Source organism: Arabidopsis thaliana, chromosome 5 (genome assembly GCF_000001735.4).
Source record: "Arabidopsis thaliana chromosome 5, partial sequence".
Classification (NCBI taxonomy): domain Eukaryota; kingdom Viridiplantae; phylum Streptophyta; class Magnoliopsida; order Brassicales; family Brassicaceae; genus Arabidopsis; species Arabidopsis thaliana.
The window spans coordinates 2,892,142-2,910,568 of NC_003076.8; the positions used below are offsets into that span (position 1 = coordinate 2,892,142).

Sequence of the window (18,427 nt, forward strand, 5' to 3'; positions counted from 1 at the left end):
AAAGCTAAAATATTGGGCCAACGAAATAGGATTCGAAACGAAGCCCATTTAAGCCCTACATCTACATCATCTGTTATGGTCCTAAATCTGGTACGATACTTTCTTCTTCTTATTTACTTTTTTCATTCTTCGTTTTTACTTGGAACTTTTGTTCCTCCCGATTAGTTTTTGTGTTTTTCAGTATTCATCATTAAAATTCCTTTTAGTATTAATGATATGATTTAGACAGAAGAAGTATATATACAATAATCCATAGCAAAATAGAAACAAGAATAAATGTTGAGAATACTCTGAAGAAATACGAGATTCTAAGGATGAAACAGAGAATGTTGATAGGGAAGTTTCGACACATTAAAAAGATTTTGACTAATAAAAATCATAATTCAAAGACAAGAAACAAAGGTGCTTGCTCCTCCTTCTATTCGGTCTGATTTGCATCTGTTGGATTTGTAAATCCTGCTTCTCTTCTCTTCTTCTTTTTTTACATTTTTGGTCTATGTCTCATGGAAGCAGAAAAGCCATAAGGATCATCATCATTACCACCAGAGAAGTCAAAATGGCCTTGATTATACAGAAAGGAGGAGCTTCTCGGGTCATTGCGATTCCCAGTTTGAGGATTTAATGGAGCAGTGAGGTCTTGTAGCCCAGTTTGAGGATTAAATGGAGAAGTGAGGTCATGTAGCCCAGTTTGAGGATTAAATGGAGCAGTGAGGTCTTGTAGCCCAGTTTGAGGATTAAATGGAGCAGTGAGGTCTTGTAGCCCAGTTTGATGATTAAATGGAGCAGTGTGGTCTTGTAGCCCAGTTTGAGGATTAAATGGAGCAGTGTGGTCTTGTAGCCCAGTTTGATGATTAAATGGAGCAGTGAGGTCTTGTAGCCCAGTTTGAGGATTAAATGGAGCAGTGAGGTCTTGTAGCCCAGTTTGGGGATTTAATGGAGCAGTGAGGTCTTGTAGCTCTAGGTATAACTCCGAGTTTTCAACTAGGTCGTAAGAGGCCGTCCTTGGCATGCTGCTCAACTCTGGTAGTCCGTTGAAAATGCCTTCTTCTTCTAAGCAAACTGGAGCTGAGACACCGGGATCATATCTTACCTGTAGATTGATTAAATATGAGAATGTATTTTGCAGATACAAAAGAGCACATATTGATGTTGGAGAACAAGCAGATACAAAAGAGCACATATTGATGTTGGATACTAAGATCGAAGATATAGCAAAGAAGCTTTGTCTAATGGGTAACTACTACGTTCCAATGCCACTAAAACACTTAACAGCTTTAAAGTAGCCTTGCTAGCTTAAGAACATGCAGTGACACCGGCTTGTTATCACTATACTAAGCCAAAGAAGAAGAATGCAAAAAAAAACTACCTCATTATTGTTGAACCCTAAGAACTCTTCGTCATCATCAAATAGATCCAACATTGAATATAAGTCATCATTGTTGGGGGTCTGAACGGTCTCTGCCAGAGGTGCAGTAGACATAGGAGTGGTAGCTGCATCACTTGGATGTGGAAGCTCGCTGGTGGTATTAGTTGTAGCTGGTAGGAAATCCGAGACACATGACTCTGATATCATGCCACCAAAACAATCCTTATTGGAGTCATCTGGGGCAGTCAAAGCCAGAGTGGTTTCTTTGCTAGGCTCAAGAAGGTTTGTGGGATTACTAGTAGAAGGAACATCAGTACGTACTTCCTCATCACTCCAGTCCTCTTCCTTAAACGGAGCTCCATATTGAGCTCCATTTCTAGGTCCAGGACCATCTTTCTTGAACAGAACACACACCACATAAGTATCCTGCAGTCCAAAACATAATTGTAAGTAAAGAGAGAGTGATATAAGCTTACATGGATGATACATAAATCTATAAAACTAAACAAGCAGGAAACAATATATAAGTGGAAGAAGGAAAAAATTGCAGGCAGGACAGTAACACACTATCAAAGCAATTAAGGAACAAATTAAAACGGCAAGCTATCATCAGTAAATACTCGTAAACCTAAACACCTGTTCAAGTTGAAATCATATTTGCCATTTATAATAAGTAGTATATATTACCTGAGGAACATTCATCTGCGTCAGTACTTTGTCGTCAAGCCTGTATTCATGCATAACCCAATCAGTCCGCTCCCCACGAGGCGACTTGCCAAAGTGATAAACCAGAGTTTTGATCTTTCCCACAACCTCAGAATTGCACAGAACTGGTCTCTCCTTCCCCGTGGTCTTCCAGTAGCCACACTCAGTTGCACGGTTTGCCCTTACCCCACTAGCATACTTCTTTTCCCTGGGGCAGAAGAAGTGCCACTTAAGATCCCCACTTCTTATAAAAGACATATCTGTAAAGAACAAGTCTCCGAGTCAGAGAACTTAGATGCAAACACATGAACAGAACAAGAGTGTTTTAGAAATGGATACCAGGTAAATCAGGGGGTTCAAACTTGTAAATGTCAACTTCAGCAATAGCATCGACAAGGAGCTTTTTCCCCAGTATTTTCCTCTTCAAGTAATACCTCACGAGTTCAACATCAGTCGGATGGAAACGAAATCCAGGAGCGAGTTGAGTTTTCCCCATTGGCGAAGAATCCAAAGGGGAAAACTTTGAACAATCTTCTGTAAACTCTTCACCAGTAAAGTGAGAGTTTAGCAAAGAAAACTTAGTCTTCAAGTTCACAGTAAACAGGAGCAGCAGAAACGAATACCCTTTGATCAAATCAAGCAGAAAAAAAAAACAGAGAAACGAGAAAGAAGAGAGGAGAAGAAGAAAGAGAGAGAAGTCGAGGAATTGAAGACAAGTCAAGTCCAGTGCCTGAAGAGGATAATCTGAAAACACCACAACCTCCCCCTGCTCATATAACCACAGTCACACCAAAGAAAAGATGGATTCTTCTTGCAGAGATCAACAGACATCTGGTGTGCAACGTAAAGCCTGCTAATGAGACATTGAAACAAACCAAAAGAAGAAAAATTGAACTACCCGACGACCAACTTGAAACCAAACTACAATAGATAAAGTGAAGAACCCTAAAAATGAATCGGAAAATCGATAAGGTTCAAATCAGATCAAAACCCATTTCAGGAATTACAAAAGGAAAACCTAAGACTAGATCGGAACACAGAAAATCACCATCCACAACATCGCGGCGTAGGATTAGAAACAGAGAGAAAAAGTCGTACCCGGAGATGGATAGGGAAAAACTCGACGGTGGGGAAAGGACGATCGGCGGAAAGGGGGAGGAGAGCGAGAGAGAGATATAGGAGAGAGTGGCGTGAAGGACGAGCCAGAACTGAGTCAAGGGCTGCGGTCGTAGGGTTTATATAGGATTGTGTGAGGGTCTATATTAATTTATAAACCCAAAAAAACTTAAAAATTAACAATATACCTATAATTTTTATAGAATTAGTTCTCTTTCCTCAACTTTTATAAATTGGACAAAAATAGCCTTTTACTCATAATAAATTATTTAACAATATAAAAAAATTATTACCAAACGTCTTTTATTTAATTCAAATAATATTGTTTATCAAATATATAAATAAAAATATATTATAAATTAACTGATAACTAGTATGTTAACATGATAACAAAATATATATTAATAAATTTATAAATATACAATGTTAAACTATATTGTATTGCGATAAGTTTATAAATATATTATGTTAAACTATATTGTATCGCGATAAGTTTATAAATATATTATGTTAAATTATATTGTATCGCGATAAGTTTATAAATATACCGTATTAAATCATATTATATCGCGATAAATTCATAATTTCTGTGATATATTATGTTAACAGTGACATTTTGTTAATTGTACATTTTATGCATTTGTATTCTTAATTTTTATATTTTCTGGATATATAAATTAACTATTTTGGTATCTTGTTAACATAGTTATCAGTTAATTGATAAAAAAGATAAGGGAATTGTAAATGATAAAATAGTCTAGAATATGTTAATAATAACATTTGTACAGTTGACAACTGGTCAAACTAATTATCAGGTCTTCCATTGGTACATAGTGATATTACTCTTTAGTGAACTTCAGACCTCACACGCGTTTGCTAATTACAGTGTTGGGCCCTTCTCATTCAAGAGTAAAAAAACGTACTTATTAAACAGTGTTTAATCTTCATATTGAGGCATGCCTAATTATATTTTTCTCATTTTTTCACTCAAAATAATTTTTTTACGCTACAAATAATTCATAACTCAAATTGAGCTTTTAAAAAACACATTATAACCAGAAAAAAGAAATAACTTATTCTTCACAGATTTTGTATACATTTAGTCGTGAGATGAAGAAAATACACATTATACAACTTTTTATTTTCACATCATCAATTTCATCACAAATACAAATACAATCAATGTAAATAGTCTTATTATTGAACCATAAAACATGGGCAAGACTCAAGAGAGACTCTTCTTATTATTAATATTATTAAAATAAAATTACAAAAATAAATCTTATTATTATTATTATTATTATTGAACCATAAACCATCTTCTTTTTGTTAAAAAATTGGTCTAATTACCCACCACGCATACGATCGCTCATATGGAAAATGTCACAGGCTTTGATTTTGTAGTCATCCATGGTGGTTCCGCCATGGACCTCAAGCACTATCTTGCCACGGTGTTCTAGGTATTGGTATGCATTTTCCATACCCGTAGCATCATAGATTTTCGTTTTCATGTCAGCGATAGTAGTTGTCTTCTCAACCTCGACACAATATTTTTTCCCATCTTCGTCTATAATAAACACTTGCATCTACATTAAAAAAAAATAGATAAATTTCTAACAATAGCACTAAAACAAATTTTATTGATAATAATAGCACACACTTCATGAACTTTCAAAAATAGCACTACTTAACTTACTATGAAGTTTTTGTTCTAAAAGTATTATCACTAATTTATTTTTTTAAATAATACCACAACTTTTATAGAAAAACTATTCAACCAAAATAAATTAGAAATAAATTTAAAATATTATATTTTGGTTCTCTATTTCCAATTTAGGGTATATATTTCAACTATTTAAAAAATATTTTGATTCATTTTAATATTAGTTTATGGTATTATATTTGAGTTCCATATTTCCAATTTAGGGTATATATTTTCACCATTAAAAGAGATTTTTATTTATTTTAATATTAGTTTGTAGTATTATATTTGGGTTCTTTATTTTCAATTTAGGGTATATATTTCCACTATTAAAAATTTTTATTTTATTTAATATTAAATTAGTGTTTGCTATCATTTTTCTTTCTATCTTATATTTTAATTAAGTTTAATTGAAGTTTATAGTGCTATTTGTGAAATTTTAGAAATGTACTGCTAATTTTGGAAGAAAAACTTTTTTGATGTTATTTTTGTCAATTGCCCTAAAAATAACAATAAGAATAATAATTAGTCAAAAGATTGTGAGTTTAATAGTTTAAGTGTTGCACACGCACACGTATACATAAATATATATGTATATATATATATATATATATATATATATACATCTACACAAACCTTGAGAAGGAGGTTTTCTTTTGCTTCGCAAAACCCTAGAAAACCAAGCCCTAAATCACTAGAAAGAGAGAAAGCTTAATGCGAGATATCTCTTACAAAAGATTTAGGACCTCTTTTTATATATAGATGAATCCCATGGAGAAAAGGAACCAAGTTTGAAATAAGAAATTTTTTAAAAGTAAAATTCTATGTAGAAAAAGTGAAACAATAGAAATTAACAAACAAGAATTGGGTTCTTTTATTTTTTGTCGTCGACATATAATTTTGTTTAATAACTAGGATACCACGGGTTAAATATTTTATTTGTTTTCTTTATCATAAAATAGAATTTGTCGTTTGTAATTATTTGCGTTGATTAATAATTATCGATAAAGTTGTATATACTTTTTACTAAGTCATAATTATGATATTAGCAAGCACACCGAAATCCCTCCCGGGTGAGAAACAAGACACAAGTAACAAAAAGATGGAACTGGACAGCGTAGAGCTGCATTTCAATGAGAAAAGATAGATCGAGATCAAAATCATTGAAAACTAGGAAAATTAAGCATAGCTAAAACTTATTAAACATGACTTCAAAATTGTTTCCTGTAACCCAACTGCATAAGTTTTGCTACTTGGCAAACAAAAGAATCAATCTTTACCATAAGAAGTGCATACAATACAAATACAGAAGAAACAACCAAAACAAATCCTTTCCATCACATACATTGGCAAAATCTAACAAGATAAACATTCGAACGATTCATTACCGCGTAGTCTTGTTCGGTGAGATGCCTCACGATCCAAGAATTGAATATGAAGACAATACTTCTCGAAATAAACTGCGTAGCGAAAAGTCCAAATTTCATTCCAGAATCAAGGAAAAACACACTAATTAGAAGCTTAATACAACAAAGAGAGTTTTTCGAAAAAGATTACAATGAAGACAAATCTAGTTTATACTTGAAAATGCAAGGTTGATTAACGTTGCTGTCACTACTGGTACCCATTTTTTTTTGAAAATGCAAAACTCAAAAGTCCCTCGCTGGGTTAACGACGACGATTCAATTGCACGAATCCAATAAACTTTGATCCCGAAAGGAACATGATTCAAACATTAAGCAATCTTATCACAAATTCAAAAACCAAAAAAAACTTTGGGTTTTTAGGGTTTTGAATTTGCGGATTTTTATCATTGGGTAAGAAAAAAAAAAAAAATGTCAGATGTGGGATTTGAACCCACGCCCTCTCTCGAAGACCAGAACTTGAGTCTGGCGCCTTAGACCACTCGGCCAACCTGACTTATTGATATTGATCTGAGTTTACAACTAATAGTACACCTAAATATGTAATCGTGACCGGTAACTTTTTTTATTTCATTATTTTCACATCATCAATTTCATCACAAATACAAAAAAAAAAAGCAGTATGGAAATTGGTAAAGGAAAAAAAAAAAAAGGTTTAAGAAGATGAAGAATTAACTTTTGGCTTTGGCTGTAAAAAAGATTGTCTTTATGTACAAAAGTGTTTTTGGTCACACAGTGTCTCTCTTTCTCTCTCTCTATTCGTGTAATTGATTTCCTCAAAATCTCTTTGAAGGTCGAAGGTTCTTCACATGAAATGAACATGGAGAACAACACAACCACAGTATACCTGTTTAGTCTCTGATCAGGTTGATTCACTGATGAGATCTCAAACTTTTGTATTAAATTAACATCATCGTATTCCATTCAACACCCTTTGGTAGTAATCGTATTGTCGAGTTCGCCAAGCATCTAAGCTGCTGCTGATTAGAGAGAGCACCAAAGAGACGCATTGCTGGTTATGGCAAAAGGAAACAGTTATGATTGGAAAGATAAATCCTTAGAACGGTGCTGAAGTTGGTAGAATAAAAGGGGAGTCAAGTAATTTACCTCTTCGGTTAAACTTAAATGGAACCTTTTTCTTAGATTCTGAATGGTGCGTGGACCACCTTTGAAGCAAGGAAAACCTGAATCCTGATTTTAGAAAAAGAAAAAAAGCCGCAAATGTTTCAGCCAGGAAATGATTTTGTTACTTTATCAACTCATAATAGCGCTATCGCTTTTAAGATGCTTTTGATCAGAAAGCTATCAATAAGCAAATATCGATTCAGATCATGATACCTGTAACATTTCGACGAGAAGAATAATCCGTTCTGCGTGTTTTCGACATGTTAGGAATCCTTGAATGCATAGCACCTAAAACAGTTGACCATTAGAGGTACTTAATACAAGCTACAAAAGGAGAAAAATAGAGCCTTATAAGTGACTTGGAGGAGAGCAAACGAAAGAGCCTCATTGATACCTTGAAATAGTCAAAGAACTCGCTTGGAAGCCCTTCAGCATCAGAATCCATGACCTAGATGTGCAAGTATTTTCCATTATATAGTTAAAAAGTAATTTTATCTGCTTCAAAGAAGCGAGAAGATATAATAAGAGCATGCTTCTTACCTCAAGAAGTTCCCGAGTTAGCTTAAATGGGGCACTCTCAAAGTTCACGCCACCAGGAGAATTTGAAAGCATAAAGCCGAAATCAATGTGTATAATGTGACCTTCTTCATCCATCAGAAGGTTTCCATTATGACGGTCTTTTATCTGAACGAGAAGACAATCAAACAATGGATATTACTAGCCATAAAACTAAAGCAAGCCATCAAGGAACTTATGAACACCATCAGAGTGTCAAACTCGTAGATTCCTTTCGTTCTTGTTTCAAAGCACATATATGCCTATATATATTAATACACAATCTTGAGAGACGCAGTTATAAAATACAACCTACCTGCAGAAGGTAACAGACCAAAGAATATCCAGCCATGCTCTCAACAAAATTCCTCTGAAAAAGAAGACAATTTGAAAAATTATACATGGTGTCACATCTCACACAATTTGCAATTATAGACACAACTTCTAATTGATGCATGGAGAAGACTTTGATGCAACCTATTTTTCATATGATAATCCATATTTGTATAATTTATGAAAACCCTGCTGAATAAGAGGAAATTAGATTAGAAATAGTATAAGACATATCAAGCCCTACATTCCTCATTCTCAGAAAAGGCTCCAGTATGAATGAACGAAATTGGGTTCTCCAACGAATTTTTGGGAGAGAAAATTTAACATATATTCCACAGCTCTCATTAGAACAACATCATGTTTAACAGAAAGTTTCTGAAAGAAAACAGCCAACTTGCTTGTGGACTTGAGCCATAAAACCATAAAATGTACCTGAAGAGTACATTACCTGAGCAAGCTTAAAACTTGGAGAGTTCTCTTTAAACTTGGCATCAAAAAAATCACGCAGGCTTGTGATGTTAGGGTATCTACTTTTAATAGAATGAATAGAAGCCTGCAGGAGAGAAAGGTGATACTATAACATGCGCTTTCCAAGATTAAAACAAGATCGGTTGTGGGATACCGAATAAAGTAGCTTAATTACCGTATCTGGAATTGTTTCTATAAGGGCAGTGTATGAAGATGTCACCAAGACTTCATAAGGACGTAACCAGAGGGGAAGCCCTGCTTCCTGGAATATATCTAGCACATGAACAAGACTGTTTATTAACTATATAAGGTAGAAATGTGTGTATACACACATATTGCTTATATAAGATGACAGGATAAAGAATAAAACATAACGATATAAAAAGCGTAGCTTGAGGAAAAGAACTATGAAATTAACAGCCATATGGTAGCTAAACAAAATATCACCTACCAAAAAAATGAGATATAAGTTGAACCGCAAGATGTTCCTGCCGACAGTCATCACCGCTCTTCACAATGATCTGCAAAAGCCAGAAAAGAATTGGAATAATAGGTCAAACAACAAAATTAACAGTTTCTTAGGGTTGTTTTAATATAGTGTACAGAAATTCCTAGACAACAACTTTCAATGTCAACAAGTATAAACCAACTTTTACATTCAGCAGGAAAGAAATTAAAAACAGAAGCTTATCAAAAGCAGATCCCCACAATGAGTTTCTAAAGACTCAAAGCATATAGCCATATACAAAGGAATGAATGTAAAAACACTTCATGTATTTTCACTGTTGAAAATTTTTGAACTTTAAGTAGAGATACGCAACCATTTATCTGACAAGAAGTACCATTATGTATTTTATTTATTGCTACACAAGATGTTCAAGTGGAGAAATATACTCTACAAGGAAAAGCCAGCGGAAGATAAGGAGGTTTGCTTTATCCAGTACTTACAGAGCGCAAGTCCCAACCTGGTAGGTTGCCATATATTGAATCTTTACGAATTCTTAGTCGCTTCCCCTCCCAAAATTCACCAGATAAGGCATCACCTGCTTTCAGCATGCCACCATTGGCCTGGTCAGCCACACAAAAAAAAGGTTCAACATCTAAAAGACAGAAAAACTAAAGGAATATCCTTTTTATAACCAACATGCAATTACCATTGGTTGTGCATCTGATGAATCCTGACCAGCCCCTTTGAGAGGAAGACCTGGAGGTGCCTCTCCCTTCGCTGCAGCAGCCTGAACAAGGGAGTTGATGTAGGAATAATGACATCAAGCAGGACACAGGCACTTTACAGTTGATTTAGCTTATCCAAATTAAGATGACTGTTTAGGTGAATGATCTGTTTAGTATGTTAGGAGTCACATACTCACATACTAAGTGATGCTGAAACGCTACTCACTGAGAGTCAGCGTTTTTCAGTGACTCAATGGAGAAATGGAATACTAGAGAAAAAAAACAGGACTTGCCTTTTACAATTTATCTATCAAGAAACACTCACCCTTACTTCCTCGTAGGCAACTATACTTGAAACACGACGATGTTCCTTTCGACGTGGGGTTTTCGGATCAGTAATACTTTCCATTCTAAGACCTGGATCAGCCGTCAGCACCAGCCTGACCCACTCAAGATCACTTTCCAAACCAGTCCTCAGGACACCAGTCACACCACTGCTTACTGATTTGGTATTTGAATTACTATGCGTCTCCACCGAGAGACATGCATTCACAAGTTTTACCTCAGACTTATGAGTCATTGCTTGATCAATTGCTTCAACAGTTGATAATGACATTCGGTCTGCACTGTTACGGTAAACCTCCTGAGCAGTAGATAGCGGATAAGCCCATGGAGGTGGCTTGTGCAAGAATGCATCCCCGTTTGCCAGTGGAATGCCTCCTTTAGAAAGCTTAAGGGAAGTAGATGTGGTTTTAGCACCACTACAAAGTTTCAAAAGACAATAAGAACAATGAGAGAGGTTACCAAGAAACCCTTTAAAGTATACTTAGAAGGTAAGAAAGTAAATTCTAAAACGAAAAGCAGTAGATTAATCGTAATTTTTGAGTTTTCTATTTACCAGGGTGTTTCTGCTTTCAAAACTTCCACACATATCATATAAGGCACCTTTTCCCTAGAATTCAAAAGAACATACTCGTCTTCAGGAATATTAACAACACGATAAACTCCTCTCCCCATTGGAAAACAGATTCCTGAAATTATATTGAAAGTATAATCAATATCTGATACTGAATCAGTTACCGCAATAGAAACATGAACAGAGTAAAAAATAGCCGTTGGAAAATGACTCCAATGCAAAAGGGTGGTGCCAAATGTATTGGGGGCACATGGTTCACTCATGTGTGAGACAAAACTGAACAAGCAAATTCTAAGATATTTAAGAAAATACCTCCAGTAGTTTCAGCCTGAGCTAAATGGGAATTGATCTCTGCAATAGACTAACACCAAACAAAAGAAACATGAAATCTTAGTTAAATAAAGGATAATGCTAATATCTACGTTTTAAATATCAATATAGAAAGGTAGGGATTTAAAGAAAACCTCACGAAGAGCGGTCTTCCGATCTTCAATGGGAAAAATGTCTACCAAATCATATGACGTTTCACATAATGCATGTACAAACTCTAAAGACTCGTGGTAAGACCCTTTCCTGAACTGTGCTGCAGTATTGTTTGGTAGAGGGGGCTTTTTAGATGGAGTATTATTCTGCGGTTTGGGTGAACCTGGACACTTCTGCAAATGTCAGCAAATTAATGGCAGCCTGAGCAAATCCAGCAAATATAATGAATGGCAGGCATACTAACTTTTTCCGCCTACTAAAATATACTGAAGTGAGAGAAATTTAACATGACCTGAGAGCAGTAGCGCTCTTGGCTTACGTGCCATCATACACTACCATCCTATGTATTAATGTATGAGGGTAAACCAAGCAACACGAGCACAACTTTTCGATAGTCTAATACATAAAGCTAATATCTCATATAATATCCTAGAAAGAAACCTTAACAGATGAAGTAATCAGGGGATATGGTTGAAAGAGAAAGAAAAGAGTGTCTAAGGCTCTAAGCATTACAAATAAAACCTGAGATAAAGTTATATGGGGACAAACCTCCTTATATTTCTTTGAGCCAAAAAGTTCAGAATCTTCAACAGACCTGTCACGATCTCTGAACAATTTGCGGAAAAAGTTTTCTGTCCCAGGACTGCTTTCAACAAAACCGCCATTGCTGCAGTTTTCACTTGGTAAAGTAGTTTTTACGTCTTCTGGATGTCTACGGAACAATCTTCTGAACAGTGAGAATTCTGAAGATTCGTCATCCTCGCTTTCATTCCCATCATCGGCTTTGCCAATGTTTGGTTTGTCTTCAAACTTCTCTTTAAACAATTTTTTGAAAAATCCCTCCCTTCCGTTATCTTCACCAGATGTTTCGTCAGTATACACGGTTTCATCTGTCTCATTCCTCTCGTTACCATTTCTTTTCTCATCAAACTTTTCTTTGAAAAGTTTCTTAAGAAACCCATCTTTTTCCTCATCATCTACTGCGTTAGAAACTTTATCATCCTCATTCTTGCTCTCATGAAAAAGTTTCTTGAAGAACCCTTCTGTGTTTGCATTTGGCTCCTCGTCTTCATTTTTACTATCCCGCAATAACTTCTTGAAGAAACCCTCCGAGTTGGCACCCAATTCCTCTTCATCTCCTTTATTATCTCGTAACAATCTCTTAAAGAATCCATCTGAACTCGATGTCAATTCCTCTTCATCTCCTTTACTACTCCTTAGCCTCTTAAAGAACCCCTCGGAATTGTTTGATATCTCCTCCTCTTCTGACTTATTGTCTTTCAAAAGTCGCTTAAAGAAACCCTCTGAGTTTGACCTTTGTTCATCATCCTCACCTCTGCTGTCCCTCAAGAGTCTCTTGAAAAATCCATCCTTTTCACATTCCTCGTCTTCTTTGTCAGCTGACTTCCTAAACAATAAAGCATCTCTAACTTTAGGACTTGGGATTAGTCTCTTAAAAATCTTATTGTCGTCCGCAGATAACTGACTACCATCATCCTGCAAGTTGCTCCCCGATGTAGGTGAGAATAGTAAAGACTTCTGGGTGGGTGGAGATAAAGTCAAAGAGAAGAGCTTCTGTTTTGATGACAAAAACTTATTAAGGACCTTGCTCCCTGGAGTTGAAGGCTCGTTATGTGGCCGCATAAGAGGCGACCACTCACCCACCAGAGTAGCTGCAATTTGGCACTTCTCTTGAATCCTACTAATACCTTCATTATCATCAGAATCCTCAAGTTCCGCCAACAAAAACCAATGCACTTTCAATGCTATCTTAAGTGACTTTGCACAGATATCTATCACAAACTTATCAAGTGAGGGACTTGGTTTGTGCACCATCAAGTAGCATATCTGGAACAAATAACTCTCGATACCGGATAAAGGAAGCGTATACATCCTATTGCATAAGTAATCTCTCACACCCGAATGCTGGTGCTTGTACAAATAACTGACTGCAATCCACTCACAGAAGAAGGAAGAATCAAAAAAGCGGATAAGCCACCCATTCGAACCGGACTCGCTGATGAGGTTACTGGGCGAGGTAATCTCACGAGGAGACTCAATCGAATCACCTCGAACCAATGAAAGAAACTGTGCCATCTGCATTTTTGATGATCAGTCTTAGAATAAGAGATTCTAGCTCACAGACTCAAATCATCCGAACCAAAGAAGTAGATCGTGAAGCTTCTCTACCGAATCCAGACCAATTTCAAAAACATAATCTTATACTAGACCTTAATGTCCTCGCTAAAAACCCAAATCTCGTATATGCTAAAATCAAAATTCGAATCCCCCAATCGAGAGAAATTGGGACTTCACAATTACACGTACATGAGCTTCTCCAAATGTCAAAGCACAGACCAACAGGTTCCTCGTCTCCTTAGTCAACAAAAACCGGTAATGACTGAAAATTTTCCCCGAGACGAAAATAATCTCAGGGAGAAGAATAAGAGTTTAGAACCCAGTGATTAGCTTCTTCAAAGCAAACCCATTATTCGTTGTCACTAAAAGTTGCAAGCTTTAGAAATTTCAAATGCGGAGTTGAAAATAGCTGAGTTCAATCGCCGTCGTCTCCGCCGTTGTCGGAGGCTTTTGATGGCAATTCAACAAAGAGAGAGAAAGGAAGTAAAACTATTGTTGGCAGTATTTTTAAAATTAAAGTTTTTTTATTTTAAATTTGTCGAATGATGATGGGATCTAACGTGCGCTGGAAAACCACGCAAGCTGAATCTTTCTTTGCAATTTCGTTTGGTTTTTCCCTCCATTTATTATTGTCTCGTTTCACATGGCCATTTGAATTTTGAATTTAAATACCACACCAAAATCTTGGTAGTGACATAATGGACAACTAAACTTTTCTTGATTCCAAAGCATTTATGGGACTACACTTCATTCAAAAATGGCAGAAAAGATCATAAACACTAACAAGAAGGAAGATCAGGAGGAGGCTTGACCATACGGGAAGATTTAGTCGGTCCATCTTTCACTATGAACACTGTGTTCATTCCCCATGTGGCATGTCTCTCTATATGGCAATGCAACAACCACACCCCTTTAATAAACAAATCAAACCATGATCGTCAATATCTCAAATTAGGCATCACAAAAATTGTATTTTATTCTCACGAGTTGTCTAATAAATTCATATTTTTCATTTAAACAATAATATCTTTTGTATAAACTAATGCAAAATTGATATATATTTTCACGTGAAACGTTTGAGAAACGTAGAGTGTGAACTGACCTGGATTATTAGCTACGAATCTGACGGCGGTCCAACCGTTACGAGGAACACCGACGGTTGTCTCCTCCGGTGGATCAACTAGGTTATACCTCAACGGATCTTTACGACGATCGAAATTCCCAAAACCCGAACCCACGACGTAGAAGTTATACCCATGCAGATGAATCGGGTGAATATTCGAAGCCCACACGGTTGTCCCCTGTAGAATCAGCTCAACGCTCGAGTTATAATCGAGAACCACAACTTTCGTCCCGAACCTAGTCGGAAATGGAAGATTCTCACCGGTGTAGTTGAATTTCGTCGGCGGATTTCTCGGGAAATCCTCCTGGAAAACGCCTCCGATGTGGCGATAATAAGCTCGGAGAATGTCGACCGATGGGTTCACGAAGCTGATGTTGTTAATGCTCGAAGAGAATCTCTTACCGAACGGACCGGTACAAGGTCTATCGTCGGAGCAATTCATCAAGTTCACGGAGATCGCGTAGAGAAGACGAGTGTTGATTTTAACCGGGACGTTAACCGGACGCTGACTTCTGAATTGGTTAGTGAACCGGGTAGATGCCTCGGTACGATTGTAAGGAGGCAGATAGGGTAGAATCGGTTTAATCCGGTTTAAGGTATCACCTTTGTATTGTAATATGGCTGTGGTGGTGGTTTTGTCAAAACCGGCACCAAATGCGGAGGAGTAAGCTCTGGCCGCCACAAAGTAGTGGTTAGGCCGTTGGTTCGCATGGAGGAGGACGTCCATAGATTGTCCCGGAGTGATCATTAGATAATCAGATTTGAAATGTTTTAAGTAGAAACCGTCTTTGGCTACAACGGTTAAGGTGTGGTTTGCGATTGCAAAGAAGAGTTCTTCGTCCATCACGGCGTTGATAATCCGTAGAAGGTATCGACGGCCACGCACCACCGTTATTTTGAATGTTTCTGTTGTGGAATTATAAAGAAAAATATGAATTTTTGATTGTAAGATTTGAGCTTGTAGTGTTGAAACTTACCCGGTTTAGAGCAGGGGTATAGATAACCGGGTTGTCCGTTTATGGTATATGAGTCAGAGATGGCCGGTTCTCCTCCGGTTTTATTAGCTTTTCCTGGTATATGCATTATGTTTTCCTTCTTCCACCATTCGCCTATCAATTGTCAACGTAACGTTAGACTATATATCACAACATGTAACGCAATCATGTACTAATCTCATCCACATACTAGCTAGTGTACCTAGAATGAGCGGGATTTCACGATGAGGCTTAGGAAAAGGATAAGATGAGCCACGTTTGGGGTAGACAATGAAAGCTCCATGGACGGTGGCACGTGCCCATTGGCTATGAGCATGCCACCAAATCGTTCCCTCTTCGACCTTAAGATCGATTCTATACACATAGCTCTCTCCTGGTCGGATCGGACATTGAGTCACATATTCGGGTCCGTCCGACCATGGATTCCTGATTTGTCTTGCTCCGTGCCTAAAACGATAAACATGTTTCTCTACATCATATAAACATTAGTCAACACGAAATCAAAGTGTGACACAAACACAAGAGAGTAGTTACCAATGGAGAGTAATGTTGTAGTTTGCATTGTTGATGACATTGACGATGAGCTTATCACCACGGTAGGCTTTTAACGTTGGTCCGGGAAATTCTCCGTTCACCGTCAATATCTTGTTGGTATTACAAAGTCGTGTGTACGCTTTCGACTTTATCTGTATAGATAAAAACGATGGCATAGTCAGTTTTTTTTTAATCCAGTCTTAATATCTTCAAAATAAAATTTTGTACAATCAATACCTTGAAAGTGTGGTGGTGAATCTCGGCTTCCGCGATTTGGAATGCAAGAAGAACAAAGAGAAAGAAGACTATAGTCTGTAGAGTTTTAATGATTGTATTTGGAATGTTGAGCTTGAACTCCATGGTTGTTCTTCTCACTATAAAATCTCAAGCAGGATGCAATAAATTTTAGTTTTTTTTTATATGTTGCAGATGTTTTTTTCTATTGTCAAATAGTTATTACATATTCTTTATCAAATGATTATATTGTTAAAAATAAAGACCTAATAAGGAAGGAAATCTCTGTAACGTTTTACACGTTGAGTAAGAAATGTATTATACCATATATAATAGGCTACAGTAGGCATTGAATATATCGAATGTATAACAGGGAAGCACATAAAAGTGGAATAATATCTTTGGAATTTAACCGAATGGAACCCAACCATTTTTAGATGACTCGGACTCGCCACTAAATTTGAATTAAAATTTTACAATGTATCCAAACCGGATTATATGGTTATTTTTTCTCCCTCTCCAGGGTAGTCTCCGCTATTTAAATTTATGTTCGACACTCAAAGATTTTGATCTTTAAGAATTATATGCAAATCTTGGATATTTTGCCTGATTTTCAGCATGGAACGATTTTTACAGTTTATGAGCATTCCTCATCACATGCATAAAGAATTTGTCGTAAATAACTTTTTTTTTCCTTCTTATAATTCTTCGATTTAGAGCTTTGTTAGATGGTCTAATGGCTCATTATGATTCAATAAAACAAAATCTAGAAATAGTCACGGGTCAACTCAAACAATAAAAGTGAACAATGTGTGTGACAAAAAACAACAAATTAAAACCAAGTCTTAATTAATGGAAAGACGCATGATAAGTCTTAATGGAAATTATTGAAACATCGACTAGAAGGCTGTCGGGTTTTAGATACGGAACATGGCCAATGCGGTAACGATTACAAAGGAAAAGCCAGAGATTGGGATCAATGAATTTCCTTTAGAAGGGCTTGGAGCTGGAGCCCATCCTGATCCCCATACTGGAGCTGTCACACAAACATAACAAGACAAAAGTCAAAAACACAAAACCAATTCTGACATGCACACCTTTAAAGCAGCGAGGAGAGAAATCACACAACTAAATGTCAAAGTTTAACAAAATAGAGAGTTTGATAAAGCTCTTCTCATATTACATGATCATGGCACATTACAATAGAGATCACATCCGCACAAGCTTTAATTATCTTGTCGCGATGGTCACATGATACATAAAACGGAAAAAGACTAAATTCTTATTATGAAGACAATTGACTTTTACAATTCCCCAACTTCGTTATAACGCCAACCAAAACTCGATTCAAGCAAAGAGTCCAAACAAATTCCATTTCCCTTAACAAAAAATAACAATTTAGATGGCATGATAAAAAGCAGATTAAAGAATGAAATCAACAAAAAGAAAGACAAATACCTTGCCCATTAGCAGTAGGAGGACTAGCAGGAGGCACTGCAACCAAAACAAAACAAAAACTCTATTATGAATCCATAATCTGATTTATCTTAAGGATCATAAATAATCCATAAAAAAATCAAGAAGAAAAACGAGAAACAGAGAGATAAAGGAGAAATCTAACATGAATCACAAGCTGACACCGGAGGAGCATTAAGTTTACAAGCAACGGGAAGAGTAGCAGATTTAGTAACGTTGAGTTTGATTCCTAAAGGTGCCTTCTTCAACCCTTCGCATAGACATATCGGTTTCGTATCGAGAATATTTTTGAGACTGGAGCAGCATGAAGCTGTGGGTGTATCGGCCGTACCCCCGATCGATATAAAAGGTAAACATGGGAACAGGGTAATCACAAGGGTGTCGCAGTCGGAGGCTCCATGAACATAAGGAGAGGAAACAGAGAGGACGAGGAGGAGAAGAGATGTCGCTGTGGAGAAGTAAGCCATGTTTTAATTCTCTGTGTTTTTGGTTACTGATATATCAAGAATCGAGAGAGAAGAAAATGAGAGTTGTGATAGAATGAGTGAAATGTGCTGTGT

The 18,427-nt window shown here is 36.5% G+C and overlaps 5 protein-coding genes and 1 non-coding gene across 12 annotated transcripts, besides 1 other annotated feature; all 6 read right to left on the reverse strand.

Annotated features, from left to right (window-relative positions):
* Positions 1 to 196: 196 nt before the first annotated feature.
* Positions 197 to 3,339, reverse strand: NAC082 (NAC domain containing protein 82). 5 transcript variants are annotated; one of them, NM_120969.4, is made up of 5 exons: positions 3,170 to 3,339; positions 2,411 to 2,921; positions 2,054 to 2,331; positions 1,367 to 1,792; positions 197 to 1,090 (listed from the first exon to the last, which is right to left on the reverse strand). In NM_120969.4, exons 2-5 carry the CDS (start codon positions 2,565 to 2,567, stop codon positions 482 to 484), a joined length of 1,470 nt encoding a protein of 489 aa, NP_196495.1. In that variant the 5' UTR covers positions 2,568 to 2,921; positions 3,170 to 3,339; the 3' UTR covers positions 197 to 481. The 5 variants fall into 5 exon arrangements, with proteins under 5 accessions (NP_196495.1, NP_001330102.1, NP_001154700.1 ...); NM_001161228.2 differs by having other exon boundaries at positions 224 to 1,090; positions 2,411 to 2,902; positions 3,170 to 3,296; NM_001085083.1 differs by having other exon boundaries at positions 224 to 1,090; positions 2,411 to 2,614; positions 3,170 to 3,281.
* Positions 2,789 to 2,902: a sequence feature (AT5G09330.uORF1).
* Positions 3,340 to 4,533: 1,194 nt separating the features above from the next.
* Positions 4,534 to 4,773, reverse strand: AT5G09340 (Ubiquitin family protein; the record flags this gene model as incomplete). Its single annotated transcript, NM_120970.1, has 1 exon — positions 4,534 to 4,773. The coding sequence occupies one exon, from the start codon at positions 4,771 to 4,773 to the stop codon at positions 4,534 to 4,536; it is 240 nt and encodes a 79-aa protein (NP_196496.1).
* A 1,952-nt stretch (positions 4,774 to 6,725) lies between these two features.
* Positions 6,726 to 6,809, reverse strand: AT5G09345. The gene has a single exon. It is a non-coding gene; the product is annotated as a tRNA-Leu (tRNA).
* A 50-nt stretch (positions 6,810 to 6,859) lies between these two features.
* Positions 6,860 to 14,019, reverse strand: PI-4KBETA2 (phosphatidylinositol 4-OH kinase beta2). The gene is made up of 16 exons (NM_120971.3): positions 11,916 to 14,019; positions 11,348 to 11,539; positions 11,196 to 11,244; positions 10,866 to 10,998; positions 10,293 to 10,728; positions 9,949 to 10,029; positions 9,743 to 9,862; positions 9,246 to 9,315; positions 8,970 to 9,067; positions 8,775 to 8,879; positions 8,310 to 8,363; positions 7,979 to 8,122; positions 7,833 to 7,886; positions 7,652 to 7,726; positions 7,421 to 7,504; positions 6,860 to 7,325 (listed from the first exon to the last, which is right to left on the reverse strand). The coding sequence occupies exons 1-16, from the start codon at positions 13,467 to 13,469 to the stop codon at positions 7,224 to 7,226; spliced, it is 3,351 nt and encodes a 1,116-aa protein (NP_196497.1). The 5' UTR covers positions 13,470 to 14,019; the 3' UTR covers positions 6,860 to 7,223.
* A 265-nt stretch (positions 14,020 to 14,284) lies between these two features.
* On the reverse strand, positions 14,285 to 16,517 carry LAC14 (laccase 14; the record flags this gene model as incomplete). Its single annotated transcript, NM_120972.1, has 6 exons — positions 14,285 to 14,415; positions 14,608 to 15,534; positions 15,606 to 15,737; positions 15,826 to 16,070; positions 16,158 to 16,309; positions 16,395 to 16,517. 6 exons carry the CDS (start codon positions 16,515 to 16,517, stop codon positions 14,285 to 14,287), a joined length of 1,710 nt encoding a protein of 569 aa, NP_196498.1.
* Positions 16,518 to 17,097: 580 nt separating this feature from the next.
* AT5G09370 (Bifunctional inhibitor/lipid-transfer protein/seed storage 2S albumin superfamily protein) lies at positions 17,098 to 18,413 on the reverse strand. Of its 3 annotated transcripts, none has more exons than NM_180469.4 (3): positions 18,013 to 18,413; positions 17,850 to 17,885; positions 17,098 to 17,427 (listed from the first exon to the last, which is right to left on the reverse strand). In NM_180469.4, exons 1-3 carry the CDS (start codon positions 18,332 to 18,334, stop codon positions 17,309 to 17,311), a joined length of 477 nt encoding a protein of 158 aa, NP_850800.1. In that variant the 5' UTR covers positions 18,335 to 18,413; the 3' UTR covers positions 17,098 to 17,308. The 3 variants fall into 3 exon arrangements, with proteins under 3 accessions (NP_850800.1, NP_001330288.1, NP_568210.1); NM_001343046.1 differs by having other exon boundaries at positions 17,222 to 17,421; positions 18,013 to 18,404; NM_120973.5 differs by having other exon boundaries at positions 17,423 to 17,770.
* Positions 18,414 to 18,427: the final 14 nt, after the last annotated feature.

What these genes read in the sequence shown, in the direction of transcription:
- PI-4KBETA2 (NM_120971.3), bottom strand. Translation starts at nt 13,469, where the DNA reads ATGCAGATGGCACAGTTTCTTTCATTGGTTCGAGGTGATTCGATTGAG. An exon ending in GCTCAAAGAAATATAAGGAG is followed by an intron (nt 11,540 to 11,915) that starts GTTTGTCCCCAT and finishes TGACATTTGCAG; the next exon opens with AAGTGTCCAGGTTCACCCAA. An exon ending in TAGAAACAATTCCAGATACG is followed by an intron (nt 8,880 to 8,969) that starts GTAATTAAGCTA and finishes TCTCTCCTGCAG; the next exon opens with GCTTCTATTCATTCTATTAA.
- NAC082 (NM_120969.4), bottom strand. Translation starts at nt 2,567, where the DNA reads ATGGGGAAAACTCAACTCGCTCCTGGATTTCGTTTCCATCCGACTGAT. An exon ending in TGAACCCCCTGATTTACCTG is followed by an intron (nt 2,332 to 2,410) that starts GTATCCATTTCT and finishes TGTTCTTTACAG; the next exon opens with ATATGTCTTTTATAAGAAGT. An exon ending in TAGGGTTCAACAATAATGAG is followed by an intron (nt 1,091 to 1,366) that starts GTAGTTTTTTTT and finishes ATCAATCTACAG; the next exon opens with GTAAGATATGATCCCGGTGT.
- AT5G09370 (NM_180469.4), bottom strand. Translation starts at nt 18,334, where the DNA reads ATGGCTTACTTCTCCACAGCGACATCTCTTCTCCTCCTCGTCCTCTCT. An exon ending in GGTGTCAGCTTGTGATTCAT is followed by an intron (nt 17,886 to 18,012) that starts GTTAGATTTCTC and finishes TTTTGGTTGCAG; the next exon opens with TGCCTCCTGCTAGTCCTCCT. An exon ending in TCCTACTGCTAATGGGCAAG is followed by an intron (nt 17,428 to 17,849) that starts GTATTTGTCTTT and finishes TTTGTGTGACAG; the next exon opens with CTCCAGTATGGGGATCAGGA.